This window comes from Eschrichtius robustus, chromosome 5, assembly GCF_028021215.1.
Source record: "Eschrichtius robustus isolate mEscRob2 chromosome 5, mEscRob2.pri, whole genome shotgun sequence".
NCBI lineage: Eukaryota > Metazoa > Chordata > Mammalia > Artiodactyla > Eschrichtiidae > Eschrichtius > Eschrichtius robustus.
In genome coordinates, this window is record NC_090828.1 from 31,303,788 (window position 1) to 31,328,993 (window position 25,206).

The 25,206-nt window shown below is 38.0% G+C and overlaps 1 protein-coding gene across 4 annotated transcripts in view; it reads right to left on the minus strand.

Moving 5' to 3' along the window:
- Window positions 1-25,206, minus strand: part of PARD3B (par-3 family cell polarity regulator beta) — a 1,041,870-nt gene that overhangs the window by 650,499 nt on the left and 366,165 nt on the right. For all 4 annotated transcript variants that reach the window (XR_011074130.1, XM_068544614.1, XM_068544613.1 and 1 more), the window contains exon 3: window positions 7,211-7,382. Coding sequence is in view for 3 of the 4 variants with exons in the window: in XM_068544614.1 (XP_068400715.1) it covers window positions 7,211-7,382 (172 nt within the window). In the remaining variant the exon portion in view is untranslated. The remainder of the gene's footprint in view (window positions 1-7,210; window positions 7,383-25,206) is intronic.

Below are 25,206 nucleotides of genomic sequence, written 5' to 3' on the forward strand. Positions count from 1 at the left end.
CTTAGTACCAATTCAGGTACTGAATTTAGCCACTAGATATAGTACACAAAATTAAAGAAAAGAGACAAAAGGAAAACTGAGCAGGTGTAAAAAAGAACTGAATTAAGGTTAAAATGCAAAGATAAACTGGATAGGAAATCGAAAAATGAAAATAGTTCTGTTAGGATGATGTTAATTTTTTACTTTTCCTTGCTTAACATTTGATAATTTAATAAATCTCACTGAAAAGACCCGTATAAGAATAGAGAATATCTTCAAGCAAAACTCATCGTGCTATTTTTACAAAATGTTATCTGAACTGATTGCTTGTCTATGAAATGTGTTTACACTGACCATTCATCTGCAATCACTCAGGATGCAATCCCAGGTATACTGAAAGCGTCATATTTGAACTATCATTCACATTCGTACTTACTAACACAAACACAAATTACTCCTGTGTAGTAATTACCTTTTAAGATTTGTTAGGAGTTGCTTGCCTTTAGATATTCATTTTATTCTTTCATTTAACCAAGTACCTCATGCCCTCTTCCAGAGTATTAAAATTTTTTTAAAATATTCAATGTATAACCTGACTTTCCCTGTACCACCTCCCTCCCCAGCAACTTTTCACCTACTCTGAAAACAAACTAAAAGCCAAAACAATAGCAAAAGAATAATGGTGCCAGAAATGGGTTAGAACACTGTGACCTCTTTAGTCCTGATTTAGTTACCATCATACCAGAAAAGCATGCACACACTTTATAGACTACATGGTTATGACTGATCGATGATAGCCTGGCAAGGGTACCATAGCTAATTACAGCATCGCTCATCTCAGCCTACATGGGAGAAAATACCAGGCTCCCAAGGAAGACAAAAGAAGAGAAAGGAAAACGATTCTATAGCTGTTAACTTTTGAATAATCAGACTCAATAGGAAACAAATAGGATGAAACTCAATGACCAGATGATGACTTATGGATTCATCCAAGCAAATGACCTCAGTTCCCTGGTCATTTCAACTTGGGGTTTCACTGCCCACAGCAGAGAGCTCCCAGTAACAAGGAACCCTCACAGGCTTGGGTGCTTTGTAGTCAGAATTCAAAGGCTCCGTCAGAAGCCTGGCCCAGCCCTGAGCTTTCGTTCTGCTATGTGTGTGGTGTGACTGTGTTTGTCTAGGATCAGATGCCAATACTTAAACTCACATTATGGGCACAGCAGCTACTTACACACTGCAGCCTAATTAAAGGAATAAACTTCCCCCTGCTTTATTTTTTTCCCCAAAGATCAGAGCCATAAAGGGATTTGGTTTCTTTAAAAACTCAGACAAACGATCCCACATGTTTCCCTTATTCAGTAAATTAGCCAAAATCAGATAGAAAATGGTCACAGTTTCCAACACTAATCTATGGCTATACCATATGATCTGGGAACTACTGAAAATAAAGAGAAGAGAACTCAATGTTTTGAAAATAATTATATTATAACAAACATACAATCATAATTTTCCTTTCAGTTTTGAAGAAGCACAAGCACACATGGAAACAATAAAGCGTCTGAGGCACCTTTCGGCTTTCAAGTCTCAAAAACAAGAATCACTTTCAAACAGAAAGTATCTCACCTTCAAAGTTTAACACACAAGAGGAGTATAAAGCTAATACCATTTCAACTCCAAACTTTAATCAGATTGCTTTATATCTGGGTAATATAGATCACAAGAGTGGCAACAACGAAGCTTAAAGTACTTTTTATCCTGATACACTGTTTACATTGCATTGCTTAAATAATTATAACTAAAGACATATTTTCTCGTGGAACCCTAACCCAAAATAGCAAATTTCAGTCAAGAATACTGAGGAAAAATTACCAAAAGTTTCCAAATAAAACTACTAATTAACTGGGGCCACAGGATGGAAATTGACCGGGGCATGGAGTCAGATTCAAGTTCAGCTTGGAATTAATGACATTCTCCTGGGACAATCATAGCCCATTAGAGCAAGAAAGGCCTATAGTATAGATGAGAAAACTATGGCCCAGGGAGATAGGGCAGTGGCACATAAGGAAGTAACCTGTATGGTCTCAGTTCTGAATATTCACTTCTATAGAATGCCAAATGTGTCCTGATTTATTCTTTGTTTGGAAAAATGTGATAGCTATAGGTTAAATGACTTGTCTGGATGCACAGCTAGATCAAATATTGTAGGGTCTGGAACTGGCTCCATATCATTGGTTCTCAAGGGACAAGGATTGGGTCAACCTCGGACTACAGCCTCATGAAGTCTTCTGGGGAACAGCAGAAGGTCAGTTACCACTGACCATAAAGACAGCATACGGATTAGTTGGAGAAAGGCTAAAGGACTCTCATTCTTCCAAACATCAAAGTAAGTGTCATCACTAATTTGTCTTATTTACAGAAGGCTCTACATGCAGATACTTGAAATGTCAAAAAGTACAACAGTATCCACAATATGGGAGAAAAATTACCAGGTATCCCAAATATTAGCATGTTTGTTTCAGTGCAATTTTCCCCCAAACATACACACATGTGTGTAAGTGCATGTGTGTGCATACACATGGGATGAAGAAATAGGAGCAAATTCATTTCTGACACAGAAGGATTTAAAAGAAATTTTCTCCATATTAATTTTCTGGTACTTCCTTATTAGCTTTTTATTTACAACCATTCATAGTATATGTTTATTAATTTACACTCTATCCCGTTCCAGAAGGATATAAGGTGTTATTTTATCCCATATAGTATTAAAAGGTACAGATATTTGAAACCTACAATTAATCCAAAAGATGTCATGTAGCTGAAAGCCAAGAAATGCAGGTTCCAATTCTACTCCTTTAACCAACTAGTTATTTGACATCACAGCACACACTGAGTCTAAGCTTTTACTTGGTCACTTGTAAAATAATGTTAATTGTCTAGAGAATTGCTCTTATGAAATTCTATGGAATTGTCTATTAACAGATCAGCTTTTCACAAAAGTTGTTCTGAGAGGTGCTAACAATTCTTTTGAGTGAAGGGAGGTTTCTTTGCTGTAGGACTTCTAAACGGTATTAGGATTCTCTATTGCCTACTCAACAGCCTTCTGCATCCCTTTCTTCCCTGCTAGCATAACCAATCTTATGTGTACAAAGAGTGAGTGTGAATGAATTAAAATAGCATCTACAATTTAAGTGTTCAATAAATGTTATTAATTAACTAGAATCAAATATTTGTTGAAATCCCAAAACGTGTTAGGAAGTATCACAGGGCTCCTCAAAAAGACCTGGAAAACTCCTGAACTAGGTGATTTTAAAGTCTATATGGGCTCTGTGAATATGACTCTTTGCTATTCTACCTGGTGTTTGTTCTACCCTGTCTCTTCTTTCAAATAGACTCTTAGGTTAGCAATCTCTAGTCTACACAGTAAAATGTACTGGCCAACTACAGAAACATTATAATCTTGAAGAGTTAGAATGACTTGCTAGTTAGGGCTGAGTCAGGGCTTAGTCGTTTAGCATTACATTAGAAAATCCATTAGAAAATAAATGGTAGGAAATAATTTAGATGAATGAAGTTGGAATTACGTGTTTGCCCACTTGATTTAAAATTCATCTTACAAATGTAAAAATATATATACCCCATTAGCTTACAGGGTGCAAAACTATGAATCCCTTTTGGTCAGTAGAAAATTTCTTCATCTTTGTATCCCTTCGTTGTTGAAGAATTAAGAAATGCACTTATGGTACACTTACCGCACTATCTTGAAGACTTGGACAAGGTTTCACAAACAAGGGCATATTTGAGCTTGAGTTTAAAAGGTGCATACAATTTCACCAAGCAGAAAAGAGGCAAAGGGGTGAGGCAGGTGAAGGGAACACTAACTACAAAGACACAAAGGTTTGAAAGAAAGTAGCAAATTTAGGGAATGTCAAGTGGCTTGTGGTAGCTGCAGGTTAAGGTGACTGTGGAAGAGAGGCTAGTAATAAAAGTGGGCAGACAAGAAGGGGCTAGATCATGAAGAGCCCCTGAGTACGAACTTTCTGCATATTCTGTGTATAAGTGTTTCACCTTGGAAGATAAAGAAAAAAGAGGTGGGCCCAACCACTGTCTGCATGTATGTGGGGGCTGGGGGTGGGGGGGGAAGGCTGTCAGTTTTTAACAGGATACTGATGATGACTAACTTGTACTGGAGAAAGATACAAAAATTATACTGAATGTTGAGTGCATTTTTATTTCAGTAAAACCTACACTTTCGGTGATTAACATGACCTAATGGTAAGAACATCTTGATTCCCAATATCTGTTAAATTGTGTCTCCTTAAGTAAGATAAGCATGCGAACCGATAATGGTGAAATTCCCCGTCGTCCTGGATGGATCCCAAGAGCGAGAAAACCAGGGAGAATCAGCCCCGCGTGTGTGGTACCAGCCTGGGCTAATGAGTCCCATGAGAAGTAGAACCAGTTCCAGTGGCCTCTGAGAGCTGAGTGGGGAGCAGAGAGGATGGGCTGGGGCTTGGGGCTTGGCATTTTATATGCCCCCTGTGATGAAGAATCGCTGGAACACACGTGCTACTCCTCCTCTGACTACCCCCTCCCATTCTTCGTCTAAACAAGGTCTCAGGGTAGGCCTGGCAGCACAACCAGGTCACCTCCCAGAAGAACCATTCATGGATACTGCATCTGCTGCCAAGCATATCCCTCCATCCCTGTGTGCCCAAGCCACGACCACACCCTGCCCTGAGGGCAATGAAAGGAAAACAGAATGGGCAGATACCAAAGCTGGTGGCTTTGCTTCTGTCTTTAATTCCTCTATCTGAGAAACTCAATAAATATTTTTTTTCTTTGCTTTTAAAGTTCCAGAAATGTAAAGTACTGAGTCTGATAGAACCATGAGAGTAGATAAGGGATCATTTCTTCAACCTTCCTCCCTGCCCAAACACCTCCATCTAATTCCAAGGAACCGTCTGCATCAGCTTGCTAATGCGTTTGGACATGGTTCTCCTCGCGGTGGGAAGCCATTGGAAGTTGTTGAGCAGGGGAGTTATATAATCAGCTTTGTGACTTAGAAAGGTAGATCTGGCAGAAGCAGAGATGGGGGAAAGCAGGCCCTGTAAAGAAAGAGGTCAGTTTGAGGCCTCTGTAGTAGTCTGATTGATGGGAAAGCTCTGGCCTGCTTCAATGGTCATGGACATGAAGGCTGAAGAAACTGTGGATGATGGCAAGAAAAGGAAGGAACGGGATATAATGCCACGGTTTCAGACTGAATGGCTGGAAGGCAACACCGACCACCAAATAGTGAAGGCTGGCCAATCTCACCATTTCATCTATGACACTAGGTGAAATGGGATTTGAAGCCAAGGAGTTAAGCATTTTCAGGGTTTGATATATATTCACAAAATGACTCTCAGGAAAATGATATCACTGTATTATTTTACAAAGAGCATATGAAAGACAGCACAGAAAAATTGTTCCTGACACTGGAGCTAGCAAGGGTTCAAATCCTAAGTTCACCACCTAACAGCTATGTGACTTTGGAGGAGTTATTTAACTTCTCTATGCCTGTTTCCTCATCTCTTAAATTAGGGAGATAATAGAACCCAACTAAGTATCACGAGGCTTAAATGAGTTGTTAGGAGTACAGGATTTAGAATACGTGGTGCACTGCCTTGAGTTCTGTGCTTGGCATATAGTCACCACTGAATAAGTATTATTTCCTATCTGTGTCTGACCCAAAATCAGTATCGAAGAAGCAGAAAGTCCGCCTTCAAAGATGGGGAACCTCAGCTTACTTTTCTTCCTACACTGAACATTATATTGCTCAGATGGTTCAACAAAAGCTGAAAAAGCTAAAGAAAAGCAAACTTTTTTCCCTGAGAAAGCTCATGAGAGAAAGGTGAAAAAACAAATTCCCAGGCACAGGGGTACTCTGAAGGTTCAGCCTTTTGAAGACCACAGTGCTTGCTTATAAATAGAATATTAAAACAAGCAAGAGCAATTTTCTCCTTTCGTCTTCCCTTATTGCCTAATTTTCCTCCCATACTATTTGCATAATGGATAAAAAGGCATCCATTATGCAAATGAATGATAGGGCTGTGAGGCTGCTGAAGCCACAAACTTCGCTCCAGATGAAGAGAAGCTGCCACAAAGCCCTCCAACGACCGAGTTCCAGCAGAACTGCTCTGCTAGCTTGGTTTCCAAAAGATAGTGAGAAATTATGAAGATGATGGGTCATTAATTTCCACTTGGTTTATTTTAAAAGGGGCACTGTAGATGCTTTCCAGAAAATTAGTACAAAATATAGATAGTCAGTATTGTGGCATGTCAAATAAACTTTATAATGTATTTTGTTTCAAATGGCAAAAATTATACTGTGTAAAATTTTTACAATTTTAAGCATATGTTTTGCTTAAAAAAAATAAGATTCCCTTTGCAAAGTGGAAAAAAACCTCTGTTCTAGCTTGAGAATTAACCTATAACCGGCGCTTAGAGCTGTCTCAAAATGTATGCATACATTCAACCGGAATAAAAAAATGATTTTAAGTACCAAAATATTAGTGGATTTTCAGAACGTTATGCTGTTAAACTGACCTAAAATTACCTTTAAGAGTTATCACCAATAACTGACATTATTTATCTTGGAGTCATAAATTCACTAAAACTTTAGAAGAATGTTTATTTTCTCTTTCTACCAACACCTTCAAAACAAATATAACAAAAGAGAATTCTGAGCAAAATCACCAGGTTGGAATAAATCAGTAGGACAGAATTAGAAACTAACTTCAAAATGTTTCCCCCAAACTCTGAGTTATACAATTTGTGGAGAAGAAAAAGGTGGCTAAGACAGAAAGTGACCTTTTATTTCTAGCCTGGATTCCTTGAGAACCCTTAGCTTTTTTTTCCAAGTGACTTTTTTCAGGGACTTTTTAAAAATTTTAAGCAGTCCTCATATGCTACAGATGAAGCGCATCATTTACAGTCCAACTCCTCCCCAGTAACTTCAAGGATATGCAATTCAGATTCACCTGCAATTCAAGAAAAAACTGCACCTATTGCCTGAGCACCAGCAGCTGCAAAGATCTACGTAAAAAAAATAATTTAGAGAAAGACAAACCAGGTTAATTTTTTTTAAAGGCAAACACTAACAGGGTAAGTCATAAAGTAGAAGAAACTCATAGCCAGCAAGATGAGGTATTTCAACCAGGTGAAAAGCATACCACGAAAATAATACACCTACCTAATTTCAGAGCAGAAGGGGTTACTTCAATTTCCCCACCAACTGGTTTAAACGCAGCCAGCTGGGCAGCCACTTCCGTCTCAAAAGCATCTGGGCTCTGCCGGCCTGCCGGGTTTCCAGTGGGGCTCTCAATCTTGTGGAGTGGTTCTTGTTCGTCAAACACAGCAATCAGCTACAAACAAATCCAACAGCACTAATTACTTTGTAGAACATGCATATCACGTGGACCCTGTATCTAGCTGAATGTGACCTTCATTTGGTTTTTAAAAAAATGACATCTTAAAACTGAAAACTTTAATGTTACTGTATCACAACTCTTAATTCGATATTATGCCTAAAAGTGCCATGGCCAGGAAATAATTAATGGTTTGTTTGTATATTTCTGAAACAGATATCCAATTTTGGCTAACCCTCTGGAAGGAATGAAACGGCCACCTCCTCCCCTCACCACCTTTTCTCATATGCCTAAAAGGACTTCAGTATCTCTTTCATTCAAGAGTGTTGCCAAACATGAAAGTTGAATATGCAGGATTTGAACAATAGACTTACACAGTAGGAGAGGACATTCCCAGTTTTAGAGAGGTAAAGACGATAAAATCCCTAACTGTAATTGCCTTTCAGACACAATCATAATAAGTAGAACCATACATACATGTGTATATTTACACACAATCTGTGTTTATCTTGTACACATAGATATCCCATTTGTATTCATGCCTGTAATTTCGTTATTTTCCTTCATGACTAACTCCATGTTGATTGGTTTAAGTCCAAAGACACTAAACCTCAGAACTTTTAATTATTCCCATCTTCATCTCAATTTTATTTCATATGATAACTATGCCTCTCGTCATTAATATAAAAACGTTTAACTGTCCATCTCCAAGTCATTTTTCTTAAAATAGGGGCAACATATAATAAAATAATCAAGTAATTGGGCAAACACTGCTGTATAAATGGCAGAGGCAGCCCCGCTGAATTTGCGTTTTTGGCCAGCAGACAGCATCACAATAGGAACTTCCAATGGTTCTCATCAGCTGATGTGGAAAAGTCCAAATATGAGCGCAGTAGGCAGCTCAGGGATGTTACTGTCAATCCAATAAAGTGCAGTGTGTGCAAATTTAGAAAACTGCTAGTAAATTTTCAGATACTTTCATTCATTAAATAAAACAAACCTACTTATCATTCAAACATTTATTTAGGAAAGGCACTCAAAGCCCCATTCATAGGGGAACCTTGTTGGCAGTAGTATTAATAACACGGGTGCAGGGTTAACCAATCAAAACATCATAAATTCCAAGTTCAGTCTTTCAAAAGAAATGAATACAATTAGGGGTATGCAAATTGGCTATTCAAAAATAACCTTCATAATTGACTACTCATTTCCAGTATGGAGACTTCTTTAATTGGAAAATCCAACAATCCTCTCACCACGGAAAGAAATGCTACTCCCAAGACATTATTTTTAATTCTTGAAATTGAGCACATACGTTTTCTATTTTTAATTGGTAGCGTTGATGAACCGATTTGAGATAAGACTTAAATGGATTAATAATGAAAGATTATTCTAGTATAAAAATAATCAGGAGAACTATATCTTTCTAATCATCTGGCCAAAATGAAGAGTTTAACACTTTAAATCCTGAAAAGGAAAACAAAATCAACTTTTAAAATGTGATAGAAGTGTTATTTTCATCACTATTCCTGTGACATAATTTCAGTTTCACATATTGGTGAACTCTAACACATGCTTGTAACATTTATTTTAATATACTAATCAACAAGGCAAAGTGGCTTATTATACTGGTACTACAAACAGTTTTGTGTAAGTCTTCCCTCTTGCTACATCTTTTAAGTCTTAGTATATCCTATGTGCCTGAAATAATGGTGAAAAGAGAAAAAGAATATCACTCAGAAGTATAATACAAAAGCTTAAAATTGATAGCTCATAAATAAATCATTATCTATGGCTCTTATGTAACCTTCTCTCCTTAAAATACTGCACTGTTTTCCATACTATTACTATATTCACACAAGGTCAGAGCATATGCAGTAACAATGTTATACCTATTTATCTAATGGGAACACAGGGTAGTCAGAGAGTTTGTTTCCCAAAGTGACAGACTAAACAGTAATTTGTACTAGAATCTAGTCCAATCCAGGGATTCAGACCATACTGTAACCATTTTCCAAAAAGAGCACTGTGAAAAGAGAGGCTATATTACGGAATGTTTACAGTTTGTCCAGGAGGCTGTTATGCCCTAAAGAATGTGTATTCTACTCTTTGGAGATACAGGCAAATACACAACTTTCTCAAAGATGACAGTGAGACCTGGAGGCTCCCCAAATCTCATCACCTCTTTGATTAATTAATTGCTTAGTCTGTCTCCCAATCTCATGATTGACAGGAATTATCTCCGCAGAGCCTACTCTGGATGTCTGGATGAATGAACGGAATAAAGTCTCTACTCCTGGAAAGAAGAGAATCAGCTCCTGAATCTGTGGCGTCCAGACAAAGCCACTGGTACCACAGGTGCTGGCTGATAAGAGACTCTTCATCCAGTCTTCATCTCAACATCTACAATATATCCAGACTTACACTTGCGTCAACACTGATAATTAATTTAAACCCTATGTTGTAGGTCTCTGTTAGCTGGATTACTTGATTCATCAGAGCACCTACATTACTGGTGACACAGTTCCTGGTGGAGAGTGTTACAGAGATATGTAATTAACATAAACCACTGTTCTAATCCCTCAGCAGAAGGCAAACGGATTTCCAAAGTGTCCACTGTATGAAAATGGCCTTACTCCACCTTTAAACCAATCCAAAATTACCTTTCCCACAGCGATGAGTTGAACATTAAAAAAAAAAAAGATTTATATCTTTATAAAAAATTTTCTGTTAAGGTTCCATTTAGACTAAACTTCTGTGGCATGTGGGAGATTTTCCACTGACACCTTAGGGACTGCAGTAACCTCAACTTTATGCAAAATGCAAATAGGCAATATTTGATTTGGATGCCTTCCTCTTCTGCTGCCCTATCCATCTTCTGGTGCCCCTTCTGTTCTCCTTATGTGTTGCCAGTATTTTCATGTCACCCAGTACAGCAGTGACATTTTCCTGAGACCCCATGATACAAAATGATCTGTTCAAACAGACTTTACTTCCAATCAAAACTCCCATCCCCACAGATCTCTATCAGCATTTAGGCATCTAATCCCCAGATACACACAGGTAGGTCAGCTTACAAATATGCTATTCACTTGCTCATCAAAAAACCGAAACCAGGGCTTCCCTGGTGGCGCAGCGGTTGGGAGTCTGCCTGCCAGTGCAGGGGGCACGGGTTCGAGCCCTGGTCCGGGAGGATCCCGCGTGCCGCGGAGCGGCTGGGCCCGTGAGCCGCAATTGCTGAGCCTGTGCTCCGCAACAAGAGGGGCCGCGATTGTGAGAGGCCCGCACACCGCGATGAGGAGTGGCCCCCGCTTGCCGCAGCTGGAGGAAGCCCTCGCACGGAAACGAAGACCCAACACAGCCATGAGTAAATAAATAAATAAATAAAAATAAAATTTAAAAAAAAACCGAAACCAAAAACAAAACAACCTTCTCAAGACTCACCCCTACTGATACCACCCCATTTCCCACCTTCCATCTAAAGCCAAATTGGAAAGCTCTCCATAGAACAGTTTCCAATCTCCATCCTCCTATTCTTTCCTGAGGCCCCTCTAGCCAGGCTCTCACCCCTCTCTTCCACTGAAACTGCTCTTATCAAGACCCAAAACAATCTCCACAGTGCTAAATTCAAAGTCGCGTCTCTGGCTTGATTTTAGGGCACAGTTGATCACTGCTTCCTCCTTAAATGGTTTTCTTCACTTACCTTCCAGAACACCACATTCTCTCAGTTTTGTCCTCAAATCCCTGGCCCCTCCATTAAGTTTCCTTTCACTTATCTCTACAAATGTTAAAGTGAATACCTCTAAATTTGTGTTGTGATTGAATTTGTCTCATGGCAAAGATATAAGTATAGGCTAATAGATTCCACATTTCAATCTCCAACCCAGAGCTTCTTCCTGAAATCCAGGCTCATATGGTCAACTGCCTAACCTAACGTGTCAGAAACTGAAAAACTGATCTTCCAAAGCTCTTTCCATAATCTTTTCACATCCCTAATTAATGGCAATCCATCCTTCTAGTTGCTCAGCCCAAAAGACTTACAGTAATCCTCAATCCCTCTTTCCTTCCCTTTCTCCCCATCTCTCATACACCGCACACACATCCAATTGGTCAATAAATGTCAAAATATAACCAGAGCTTGACCACTTCTTACCCCCTCCACTGTCACCTCTTTGGACCCAGCTACTATAGTCTCTCCCATGGGTTACTGCAAGGGCTTTGTGACTGGGTTCCTTGTTTCCACCCATGCTCCCTTTCAATCCACTTTCAACGCAGAAGCCAGTGTGATCCTGCTGAAACCTAAGGCGGATCACCTCTCTCCTCTGATCAGAACCCTGTAATACCTTTCCACCTCACTGAGAATAAAGCCCAAGTCCTTGCAATGCCCTGTATGGTAATGGGCTCCCAGTGAAGGTTCTGACCTCATGTCCTGATGATTCTCTCCCTTGTTCTCAGGATTCTATCCAGCTATGCTATCTTCTTTGTCCCTCTCTGTCTTTACATTTGCTGTTCTCTCTGCCTGACGCAGTCTTCCACCAGATACCTGCATGGCTTGTTCCTCGATCCCTCACATTTTTATCAAGTGCCAGGCTTTCACTGGCCGCACTATCTCAGTTGAAATGCCGCCTCTCCCCCTGCCCCCACTTGTCATACTCCCTTCATTTTTCTTTATAGTATTTGTCACCACTCAATGCTATGTTTTTTTCTTATTTGTCTTATTTATTTGCCTGTCCTCCCTGTAAAACTCCCTAGGAAAGTATACTAGAGTATAAGCTCCAAGAAGACAATGATTTTTGTCAATTTTGTTGTTTGCTGTATCCCTAGAACAGTGAATTAGACATGGTAGGCACCCAACGTATATTTGTTGAAATAAAACGAGTGAAAAGAGGCAAAAAAGGATTTGAAACCTAATATAGCAATGAAAGATAGCTAGGTTTTTCATGTGTTTTTAAAACACTAAAATTAATTTTTTAAATGAATGAGTATAAATGATCAATATAAACCTATAAGACACTCAATACGTCATCATCATTATTACTGTTGCTTCCGTTTTGTTATTATGGGGGGAGAAGTTCCTCACTTTCTATTCAACACCGGGGGCGGGGGGGGGGAGCGGAAACGGCTTCTGCTCTTGAAATGGAGATTATGTGTTTTCTTTTTCTTTTCCGGCTCATTTTTGAAAGGGACAATCTGCTGATTCGGTTTCTGAAGGAGTGGAAGAGTTGAACTAGGGTGGATGGTGAATGGAGAGATGGGAAGGGTTAGCAGTTTGGTCCCAGACACCCCCTTGCTTGCTTTCTTCCAATCGGCCACTTTGATGTACCTGGTGTGAAGCTTCTGGATGTGTCCCCAGTGGAAGCACAGCTTGAATTGACATGCCATAAACTCAAAATTGAAGTGTTCAGCTTTTATTTTACAAATTCGTGTCAATTTTACATTTTACCAGCTTCCCATGCTTGATTTAACATGAAAAGATTTTCTCTTTAACTGTCAGTAAAATTAAGGCAATGACCTCATGTGTTTTGTGCCTCTATTTGAGAGGTCAAGGTAGAGTGTATTTCTCAGGAAAATACCTACTTCCTACAAAGAACTGAGGAAAACACAAGAAAACAGGTACATTAATGTGGTATGTACAAATTATTTTCAATAACTATATCTCGATTGTCGATGCTGATGGTGTTTCCAATTCAAAGATCCGGCGTTAGTTTGGTCACTACAAGTGCCCCCTGACTACTCCTTCCCCAGGGGGTATTAGGAAGGAACATCTGAAATTATTTAGAATTTACCTAGAAAATATATTATGCAAAAGCTTTATTTTAAAGAATAGTTCAATCTTTTTTTTTTCGTATTTACCTTGTAAAGGTCAAAATAATGTACAAGTCAACGACCACCACCTCAAAGATCAAAAAGAAATAAAAGAGCTTTGGATAATTTACAAAATCCATAACCCGGAATAACAGACTTGATCAAAAGAGCCACGTGTGCTTCACAATTTCACATCATCAATATCTCTTCAAGGACTCAGACCTATTTTTTATACTCAAACAAGGCAAAGGTGTGAGTGTGTGTGCATGGGTGTGTGCTGGGGGTGAGTGGGGTGGAGGCAGAATATTAATGTTGCTGATAATATTCCTAACATGCCTAAATGCTTAGCACAGAGCCTGGTACACAACGGAAGGGTAAACATTAATTCCTTTTCCTCCCATAGCTAGCATTCCCTGGCTCCGGGACTGAGTCCCACTTGACTTGTTTATCCCTATTCTGTTTTTACTTTGTTGCTTTCTCTTTAATCTCTTCATCACAGGATTGACAAAGGAACAGAGACAGTACCAAGATCAAACACATCAAATAGGTAATTTTTGTTTTTCTCTTTTCCTTGCTCTTCATCACACAAGAACACACAGCCTCCAGACATGCAGTGCCGTTCTTCCACCTAGCAATACGTGGTTTGTGCTGTCTGTTCTATTTTTACCATAACTCGAAGCAATATAGCAATGCCTTTACTTTCTATACTGACAAGTAAATATTTTAATAATAAGTGCCACCAAGTACATTTATTGTAGAGTCCCTCAATATTCAAGATGTGGTTTGCTCCATCGTCAGCCTGTAGCATTCTGTCACTTTTACAGCCTGAGTTTTTATAATCTGATGCTATTATCTTTAGTCTACATAGAGAATAAAAAAGAATGATCCAAATGCTCATAGAACATAATAAACTGTATTTATAAAAGTATCTTTTTGGGATTAGCAATTACACTGAGAAATATGTGGCTCCATTTTAATTACATCTCAAGTGAACTAACTTACTACTAAGAAAGGCTTATTTGCCATATTTTTTTTTTTTTTTTTTACTGTTTCATACGTATTCCAGGTTAGCAACAACTATCAAGTAGAATTAAAAGACAAAGGAAAAAAAAACAGTATCCTACAAAATAAAATTGGAATCATTCATCTCAAATCTTAATAAACACAATTAAATCTAAGTAAGACTGTGAAATTACAACAATTTCACAAGTAGAGAAAGCACATTATCACCTTTGGGAAGAGAGTGAAACACTGCAGAATTTCATTTAAATGTATGCATCTGTTTGTAACTAAATAACAATTGGCTATTGAGCTAGTTTTATGCCGCTTTAAACAAAGGTTTGAAAATGGACACTTTTCCTTCAAAAGATTTTGACAGCCAGCTAAAAACATTTAATCTGGATTTTAAAAATTAGCAGGCTCACATTAGCATCTTCATCAGATGCTACCGTCAGATCTAGCAGCCTCAGAACAAGTATGTAACAGCTCTGATTCTCAGAAACTTCAATCGACATTCACTAAATGAGATAAAACCAATTTTCATTTCCTCTCCAAACTGAAAATCGGTAACAGGGACCTTTACAAACTTTACAGCTTTAAGCTGCATTCTAAAGAAAATAACATGATGTATTCAATTGTACTAAGAACCCCTTTTATCCTTATCACTTTTTAAAGAGGCAGATGCCTAAATTGTCCCATAATAACAAAAAAATATGCCTATTAAAAAAACACCCATATTTCAGCCAAAAATACATTTGCTTCCTCTAATTATGTAGTAAGTTACACTGAATCATATTTTTCTTTTGACTACCTTGAATTAAAATTTCAAAGATGATGTGTTACCACTTGACAAACTTAAGAGAATCTCGAGTTTATTTTGCTGCATTCTTTACTTTCCTTAGTAATAATAGCTCACCATTCATGACACAACATTCACAACTCATTATCTAATACACACAGAGGAAGCCTGAGGAGCCCTTTCCTCTGTGCCCTTCACCTTCCACAGCAGCGGTTGGGCAAAGGGTCTCAATGAAGGTCAGCTGGCAGCCACCAAACCCTAATCCTAGGGCACCTGGGGGCAGCTATAGGAAAAGTAAACAGGTACAGAAACCGGGAGAAAGTTTTAAGAATCATCAGGATAACACAAATGTCAGAAATATAAAAAATTCAGTATACTCGTCAGTAATATTTCCACTGTCTCTGAATTACACATATTAAAAATAATATACCCACAGGAAAGCAGAAGATACTTGGGTTAAACTGGCTGGGAAATTTTCAGGGATGAGGCCAACCCACTGGGTGGCTTTGCTTGCCATTTACCCAATATATCAGTAGATGGTTCCTTGATTTTATCCAATCCCAAGGTCTCTGAAAGTCTTGGGAGAGTGTACAGTATTAGAAATGAAGATACAAGTTAGATTGTTTTACAATACATGGACACATACACACACAAATGACTTTTTCTTCAAGTTATTCTTATCTAAATCATGCACACCTAATCTGCATTTTTGAAAGACTATTCAATTTGAAACAAGTATATCTGACACCAGAAAACATAAAATAGCATATGGGAAAATAATTTTGTAAATTATAAAGCATATATACTTTACAATGATGTAACATTGACCCTGAATATTATTTCACTGGCTTAGTTTCATTTTTCCTACAAACTCTATTCTCTGACCGAACCAAAGCTACAACTGTCTCAGAAATACAGTTTGGCAATCTCTTAGCCGAGGCCCAGTGCTACCACAGCCATCAGAGGTATGTCAATAGATCCCTGAAGGCAGTAACTTGCTGTAATATAAGAGTGATTTCTCCCTGCAGGAATTATCCCATTACAACGAAATGCCACACTACCTCTGGCCAGGTCCTCACATATCTACTGCCAGAGCCCCAATCCACTTCTGGGTTCTGACATTTACCCATAACACTACTGCTAGAGTGGTCTTCCATCACACAGATCTGGCATGGTCTTGCTCTAGCTTAAAACTCTTCATTATCTATTATGGCTTTCAAAATGAAGTTCCAGCCTCCCAGATGAGGCTCTCCACCATACTCTGTGGTGTTTCCACAATAACCTGTCCAGGTCTCTGTCATCACTGGTCACACAGCACAAAGATCACTGATTTATTTGCCTCTGTCTAAAAGTAAACTGTAAGCTACTTGAAACCATGGGTCACATAATTTAAAAATATATTTAACAAATATTTTAGAGCCCTGATTATGCACTCGGCACTGTTCAAAGTGCTTACATATATGATTTACGAGTCACAAGAAACCCTATGAGAAAAGCACCATTATTCCCATTCTAAAGATGGGAGAGCTAAAGTACAATTGACTTGATATTCCAAGCTCCTAGTATGGTACTTGGCAGGTAGAAGGGGGTCAGGTAAATGAGTGATTGGAGTTCTCTGCTATATCCGAGAGGAAGAGCAAAGCCTCTTTTATATGGATGTCTACACTTTTATGTGGATACCACCTGTGTCCTAATTTTCCACGCACATAGGAATAAAGGTAACCTTCATTACCAGGCATGCTCCTGTACAGGACAAAATAGCTTCTGCCCATCCTTGAGGTTCAATCCAGAACTGCATCTTACAATTTGTTCACCTAAAATCCACTTAGTACATTATAATCCCAATCCTGTTTCCTGGTGGACTACATTTACGTATTTGATTTTCTTCCAGAGGAAACCTTTTAAAATTTTAAAACAAATTTGCACATCAACATACCTAGTTTTGAAACAAACACAACTGTACAGTGTTCTCCGTTACATTTGACTGTTAGAAGAACCCTGCTTATTTTGCGCTAATGACTGCCATCCAGGGTGTATTGCTTAATTTTGTGGATTAATGAGTAAGCAATCAAATGTGATTTTGAGTCATGAATATAACAAACATACTATTCATTTATTTTGACAAGTATTTTAATTTATGAGACTTGGCTACAAATAGAGCAGTCTATTTCATAAAAGAAAAAAAAAAAAAGAAACCTTTCTGCTTTTAAGATAACGCAACAGCTCTCAGAGAATAAATCTTCATGGAGAATAATGACAAAGCCACCAACTTCTAAAGACAAATAAAGAATTGATAGGTTGATAGAAAAAACAATGAGACCTTACTATATCACTAAAATTTTCAAACAAAGAATGTCTTTTGCATGCACTTGAGCTATATGCAACATCTTTAGGGGTTGCAAGCCATACAGAACATTCTAAATAAACTAAGTCAGTGCTGGCCTGAGGCAGGTATCCCCTAGTCTGTCACCCTGGTAGCCTCAAACACAAGTTTCAGCAGCTTCACATGTCCCTGAGGTGGCCTCATATTCCTGGTCTGAGAACCCCGAAAGCCAGGTAAATGAATGTACTACAATTATGAGCAAGGTCACAACTTCCTGAAAATTAGTCAGTGATTAATTGGTGCTACATTTCATCAGGCTGGGGAAGGAACAGACTCTTTAGCACGGACACATTTAGCAAATTGGTCTGAGCACCGGCTGACTGACCTCATGACAGGTCCAATGATGTTCTACCTTCTCTGGGATTTCAAGATAAGACGAGCAACTGGTGGAGATGACAGAAAGGTCAGCATGCAGCCTGATTGAGGGATGGGGAAGCACTCCCCTTAAACATTCCATTTAGACTCAGATCCTCCTTGTCAAGGATGACAAGGCTTCAAAGCCGATATTTAAAAAAGATTAGCACTGCAATAGCAGGTGGGTTTAGCTCCTGAACGCCTTCCGTCTGAGTGGTAGAGCTAACCTTTTCCTTTGGCTTCTAATTGCTCTACATCTCCTTAACTCCTGATAATGTGGCCAACCCTGCTGGGACGGGTGTTGACTTTGGGAGCCTCTAAATGTCAGGATTTGTAATTATGATCGTGGGTATATTATACTCACATAGAATGATGCCTCACTAATTGGGGCCTGAAGACGAAGCCTGGGGTCCTTGCTCCTTGCTCACAGTCACAGGACGTGACTCCGGGGAGCAGCTGCATCCTAGGTCTTGTCTTTCATTGTAGAAAGACGATCTTTGCGAGTCAGTTGTAAATTTTTAACTTCAGTGCAAAAGGCCTTTCTAAAACATCTAAAACATATTCCGTAGGCATAAAAAGTACAACTGCTAAATCAAAAATTAAAACATATTGAGCCTGCTTACGGCAAAAATAGGATGCGAGCTTTGAAATGAGGACTGGTCCCAAAAATCCACGTTGCTATAACCAACCGCAATAATTGCATTTCGAAGGCCAGTCTTCGGTCCGATATTCCCAAACCCAAAGGACTCTTTTACACTTTGCTGCTTTAGTTTTTCATGTTTTCCAGGAAAAAAGAAAAGTATGGGGCAAGAAGGTGTGGGGATCACAAACTCCACCAGTTCCCTCCAGCCAACTGTGTATGTGGTGTGTGCTTGTATCTTGGGGGTGGCGAAGGGAGGGAATATGAACAAAACTTCAAAGGATGCTGTTACAAGACTTCTGAAAACACAGAAAAGAAGACACACAAGGATCAGCTCAAATCGCAGAAAACTACTATTACAGTATTGGTGCTTTTCCTCCAGTCTTCTTTTTTAAGTGTGTGTGTGTGTATATATATATATATATATATATATATATATATATATATATATATATACACACACACACACACACCTTAACACTACATGAGCCATATTACATAGCACACAATTTCGTTTTCTGATATTTTCACTTAGGTTTTTCTTGTGAGCAATTTTCTCTAATTTTAGTTTGCAAAAAAATGAAGAAAATTCATGACTGAATAATATTTCATAACACAATTAGCCATATCATAATTTAGCTTATTCTGCCATTCTGGATGCATGAAAATATAAATTATCTTGGTACAGTACTGTCATTTTCTCAGTCATTGATGATGTTGCAGACAAAATTACACCCTCCTGTTTAAAGTCAATTTTTTGATTATTAGTGTTATTGAAAATAATTTTATAAGCTATTTTTGTTTCTTCAATAATGGATTGTCTGTTCATACCCTTTGCCTTTCTTTTCATTTTGCTTCTACTGTTTCTCATCAACACGAATAAGCTATTCAAGTACAGTTTGTCTTTTTTATCTTTGCAAATTTATTTTTTGCCAATTTACCTTTCAATTTTGTTTACGATGTAATTTTTTTCATTGCATGGTATTCTATTCACTTAAAACCCTCTTTTAAATATTCAAAGGTCCCTTGTAAAGAGGTACTCACCTGGAACCAGTAATACTTTATGATGGACAAGTAGTAAAACAATGTTGGTTTCATTTAATTTACTACTTTGATAGTCCCTTAAGAGAGAGCAGGTGGGAAATGTTTTGATTGATGGGACTGGTTTTTAAATCATCATTCATATTCTAAACAAATACAGATGGACAAAAGCTATTACAATAAAGAAATCACCAAAACAAATTTTAATATTTCAATGATTTTATAATCCAAATGTCTGTCGTTATTTTCTGCAAATTCTTTATGTTGAAATTCCACACATTTAACCCAGTATTAAAATGTAAAAAATATATATTAACAAAATTTGTTTAAAAAATTTTTATGTACTTTACACTCTAAGATTCCCTTATTTTTTGTCCCCCAGACAAGAGAAATTTTTATTGTATCTTTTAACATTTCTTCTATATCACCGACTATCCAGCCATCAATCATGTTTGTTGCTTTCCTGTAAACTGCCTCCCTGTCCCTCATTTTGCCAAGGATTAAAAACTCTAGAAAGGACCTATTTACAGTAATGTGTCAAAAAAAAAAAAAAAAAAAAAAGTATGTATGTATGTCTTTAACTCTCACCCAAGTCTTCTTTTCATTGTTCATTTAAAAGCATAATTGTCACAGGTCAGCTGACATTGCCCTAGTGACTACTGGGTTGCTAGCCACATTTCTCTATCTTACCAACATACTCTCTGTTATATTCTATCATCCAATCTGCTCTGCCAGTTAATCCCATCTTCAAGTAAATTTCAAGCTTAATGACATTTATTTCATCTACAACACGGAAGTAACATATGGGGCACTTCTTAAAGAGTCAGGAAACAAAAATTCTCTCAGAGATAATCTATTAAATAAATATGTAAAGGTCTGTTTATAAATACACAAAATCAACTTAAAGATATATACCCAGGACAACTTTAATTCACTATATAAATAAGCTAAAGAAGTAGTATGTCAATATGATAGTAATAGAGGCCAGGAAAATGGTGTCAGAGGCGAATGTACCGGCAGCATCATTTTAAGTATTATCCAGTTGAAGGGATCCACTGGATTAAGGAAAAAAACTTAACAGTCCCATTCATAGGGATACCTTCATTGTGAAATGGGTGAGACATGGGGATTACAGTGTGGTATCATTAAACTCATGAATCTGGGACCAAGTACATAACTTCTGCGGCCAAGTGCAAAATGAAAGTGTGGAGCCCTTGTTCAAAAAATTTAAAGAATTACAAGATGGCAATAAACATGGGGCCCTGAGCAACTACACAGGTCACATACCCATAAAGTTGGCCCTGCTTGAATCGTGTGCCTTTCTAAACTCATTCTGGTTTCATTTTCCCCAAGTAATCTGACTGTGATTTGATATCCCACATTATTCCCTCAACAGCGAGAATATATGCTGGCTAGTGGATTTGCAATGTCTAGTCCCCTCGGCAATTATTACACACCTGTTTATAGTCCTGGTGAACTTTACTAGCTGGAGTCAGAATCCTTGAGTCAAATCAATCCGGAGCAGTGAGAAGGCATAGTTTATAGAACTACAGTGCTTGGGCCCTATGTTGTGGTGGGGCGGGAGCTGGAGGGACGCTCACGTACATGTTTCTGGTGAGACCTCGTCTATAAACTCCCTATTCTTCAAAGAGTCTTCCATTTGAACTTCTAGCTCATATTTATTCACTGAAAATGCAATACTGGCTTAGAAGATAGCTTAAATCACAGGGAAATGCTGGAATGTTTTTTCATTTAAATGCAAAAGAACACTATAATTACATAATGTGTTAAATATCACTACAGTGGCAATCATATTACAATACATAAATGTATCCAAGTAACATTCTGTATATATTCCTTTCCTAGAATCCATAGTAGTTGGAAACCTAAACTCTGGAGCCAGACTGTGTGAGTTCAAATCCTGACTCAACCACTTTCTAAACGTAGGGAAGTTATGTAGCTTCTCTGAGCCTCAACCATTCTGTCTATCTATACAATAAGGAGAAGGATAGCAGCTAACATCTATTGAGCACTTATCATGTTTAAACACAGAGTATCAGACTGTACTATGTCACGTATTTTTCATACCACCCCTAGAGGTAGTTACCATTAATTTCTTCAAAATTGGGGATACTGAAAGGTTAGATGGATTACATGGCCAGTAAGTGATAAAGCCAGAATCAGAAGCCAGTTAAACTTCAGCACCTCCTTATTATTCTGAGCCTACCTTTCGAATGGTTGTATTACATGAGATACAACTTATCGGAGTGCCTAGCCATGAAAAATAAAGTGTTCCTTTAATGCTAGGCCCTAGCTATTATTATAATTATCATTATCATTGTTTTTATTATTGATCAAAAGCCCTATTCATCCTTTAAGACCCAACTCAATTTGTATCCTGGATAATATCTAGGATCTAGACATTAAGTGTGTATCTAATGTAAGAATATACCTTACCTCACTATAGTCTACTTAAAAATGCACAAAGTCAATTTAAAGAGACCAATTCCCACCCCAGAGCAATATTGGACTGAATATTTGACTAATAAGATAGACTTGATTTATAATACTTTAATAGACTAACATCTAAAAAATGTGACATTTTCTTCAACACAATATATATTTATTAAATAAAAAGATATATAATGTTATTAGTAGGTATATCACCATGTCAAGTGATAAGTATCAAATGAAAAATTAAAAGAGGATTAAAAGATGAGGATTGGGAAGTTACTAATTATAGCATAATATCTATCTTACATTTTGTGCCTAGTTTCTACTCATAGGGTATTGACATTAGGATTAGGAAAAATAATTCCCATCCATAGAAATATAACCTACTTTGCTAACAAAACATAACTCCAAATATAAACTGCTTGCAAAAACTGTATTTCATAATAGCATCTTTGGATGAAATGGAATGAAGACGCTGCCTTCTGTTACTATCCTTTCACACAAGTTTCATGACTGGAAATGCTGTACAGCATTTCTCAGAAAGTACTCTAGAAAGCCTGTACAGTTAATCAACTTTAGCTTAGAAAGACTCCATTCTTATAATTTATTTTGTTTTTATAGAAAAAAAGACTTGGAAAGCTTCCTGTGAGACATGGAAAAATACCAAGATCTGTCAAGGATAAACATGTTTTCCTCCCCAAAGCCCTTAAAGTCAGTGGAAAATGGTTTCCAATAATGAATCACCAAAAGAAAAAGCCCTATTTTTACTGGACTAAAATTCATAATTTCTATGAAACAAGAAGATAAATGGAATGTGGAAGCAAGCAACCAATGGAGAATGCCTGATACTGCACTTAGAAAACCCCATGACATAAATACTGGAGTACTGGGTCAGAGTCTGGGGAGACGACAGCATCCTTGTTTTTTTTTGTTTTTTTGTTTTTTTAATGTTCATGTTCAGCCCCTGTGTGCTGGGGAAAAATTATTTTAAATGTGTCCGTAACTGAGAGCTTTTTGGCAAAGGTGAGCCCATTTATCTAGTCAAATCCAAACGGAAGTCTAAAGTAAGCACATGATATAACATGCAAATTATCCTCAACTAATGTAGCTAAACTTGACAAATGTGAGTCAAATATCACACACCTCTAACAGTCTTGCTTCTAACTCAAAGGGGAAAAACATCATTTATATGTAGCTGCCAAATACTATATTCTCTCTAATTTAATAAGCAGGAACCGTTTTCCCTACCATTGAAAATTTATGTTTGTCCTTGGATGGGTTCGGCTGCCTTTTTCAACCTAGTGGTCTGTGACCATGAAGGGCTTTAGCCAAAGAGAAAATGACTCCATAAATTCACAGAAGCTGTCTTGTTTTAAATTACAGTTTGAAAGCTTCCAGAGTATGTGAAAAGACTTTGAACAAGAAAAATCAACATACACCAACACATATGTATTGAAAGTTATCCTATTTCACAACAGGAAGCATTCCTCGAACTTTAGAAAGCATGCATCCATACAGTAAGATATAGACTTGTCAACATCTCTAGAGACTTGCTACCTAATTATCAAGACATTTGGTCATCTGACATCATGAAGCACATGAGTATACGTAGTACTTTTTTGATACAAAACTATGAGTAGGCTGTTTCTGCCCTTGAGAGTTCACAAAACAATAGACCTATTCATTACAATGTCACTGGAAAGCAGATTATGTTGCTTCAGAGGATGGCATGTCACTTTTCTTTAGAATTCCTGTTAGACCTCTTTAAATCAGCAAAGGTGTCACTTCATAACCTCTCAAACTTAACTGGCCGGTAAAACACAGGAAAAGAATCTTGAGATTATAGATTAGCCATCTATTCTGATAAAATAACTGAGTTCTGGAAACATTAATTTCTAAAGTCCTGTAGCTAGCTAATGGCTAAACAAGGGGAAAAAATTAGTCGAAAGCTAATTTGAAGTTACAGCTTCAAAAAAATATTTTGCATACTGTTAAACTAGGGTTTGAGGTTTCCTATGCACCACAGTTTCCACCATTCTGGCTTGGCGTATACTTAACATACTCCATTTATTACTAGTTTGCCTAAAATCATTAAATTTGAGACTCTTGTCTTGTGTCTGACTAGAATATATATGTTTTTTTCACTCTATACTTCTTCCATGATTAAAATGCAAGTATCACATGGGACTATACTTTAAACTTCTTGCAAAGACCGTGATTTCAGTATCCTTTGTAAAATACGTGATGCTCTTCATAGACACAATTGCTTCCTTAAGTCAACTGTCTGGCAACACTGGTAAAATACATATGCAGAACACGGCCTCTGTGATGGCCAATTTTATGCAATAACTTGACTGGGCCATGGGGCACCCAGGTATTTGGTTAAACATTATTTCTGGGTGTGTTTGTGAAAGTGTTCCTGGATGAGATTAACACTGGAATCAGTAGACTGAGTAAAGCAGACTGCCCTCCCTAATGTGGGTGGGCCTCGTCTAATCTGTTGAAGTCCTTAACAGAATTAAAAAGACTGAGTAAGAAAGAATCTCTCCTGCCTGTTTGAGCTTGGATGTTGGTCTTTCCTGCCCTTCAGACTTGGACTGAAACATCTGCTCTCTTTGGGTCTTGAGCCTGCCAGCTTTCAGGCTGGGATTTATACCATTGGCTCTCCTGATTCTTAGGTCTTGGAACTTGGGCTGGAAATACACATTGGCTCTTCTAAGTCTAGAGCCGGCCGACTGAAGATCTTGGGACCTCTCAGCCTCTGTTGTCATGTGAACCAACTCCTTATAACATACACATACACAACACCCCCTACTGGTTCTGTTCCTCTGGAGAACCCTGACTAACACAGCTTCCTCACCCAGAGGTCAAGCACTGGCAAAAATCAATGTTTTTAGAACGAAGCCTAAGACCCAGAAGCAAAAAAGCCTTCTCTGTGTTCTTCACAATGACGCACAGCTTTTAAAATGATCAATTATGGCATCTCCAGGCTAGACTTGATTAATAGAAAAAAAATTGGAAGAAATATGATAGAAGACCTCCTGTATTCAAAACAGAGAAAGCTGAGCTAAAAGGAAACAGAGCAATACTCAAAAGCAGACATAGAAGTGAAGTGTTCATCCTAGCCGTAACTGTGCCTCAGTGAGTTAAGGAAAGGTTACGTTTGGTTTGGTAGAGCAGAATAAAAACCTAAGTAGAGTGCTTCTGTTCCTACCTTCAAGGGACGTTTTTTGAGTACCTATAACATGCCAATTATTGTGTTAAAAGTGGAGGATACATCCCCCCTCTCAAGAACCTATCAATTTAGTAGTAGGAGGGGCAGACGGACATGGAAGTCAATATAAAC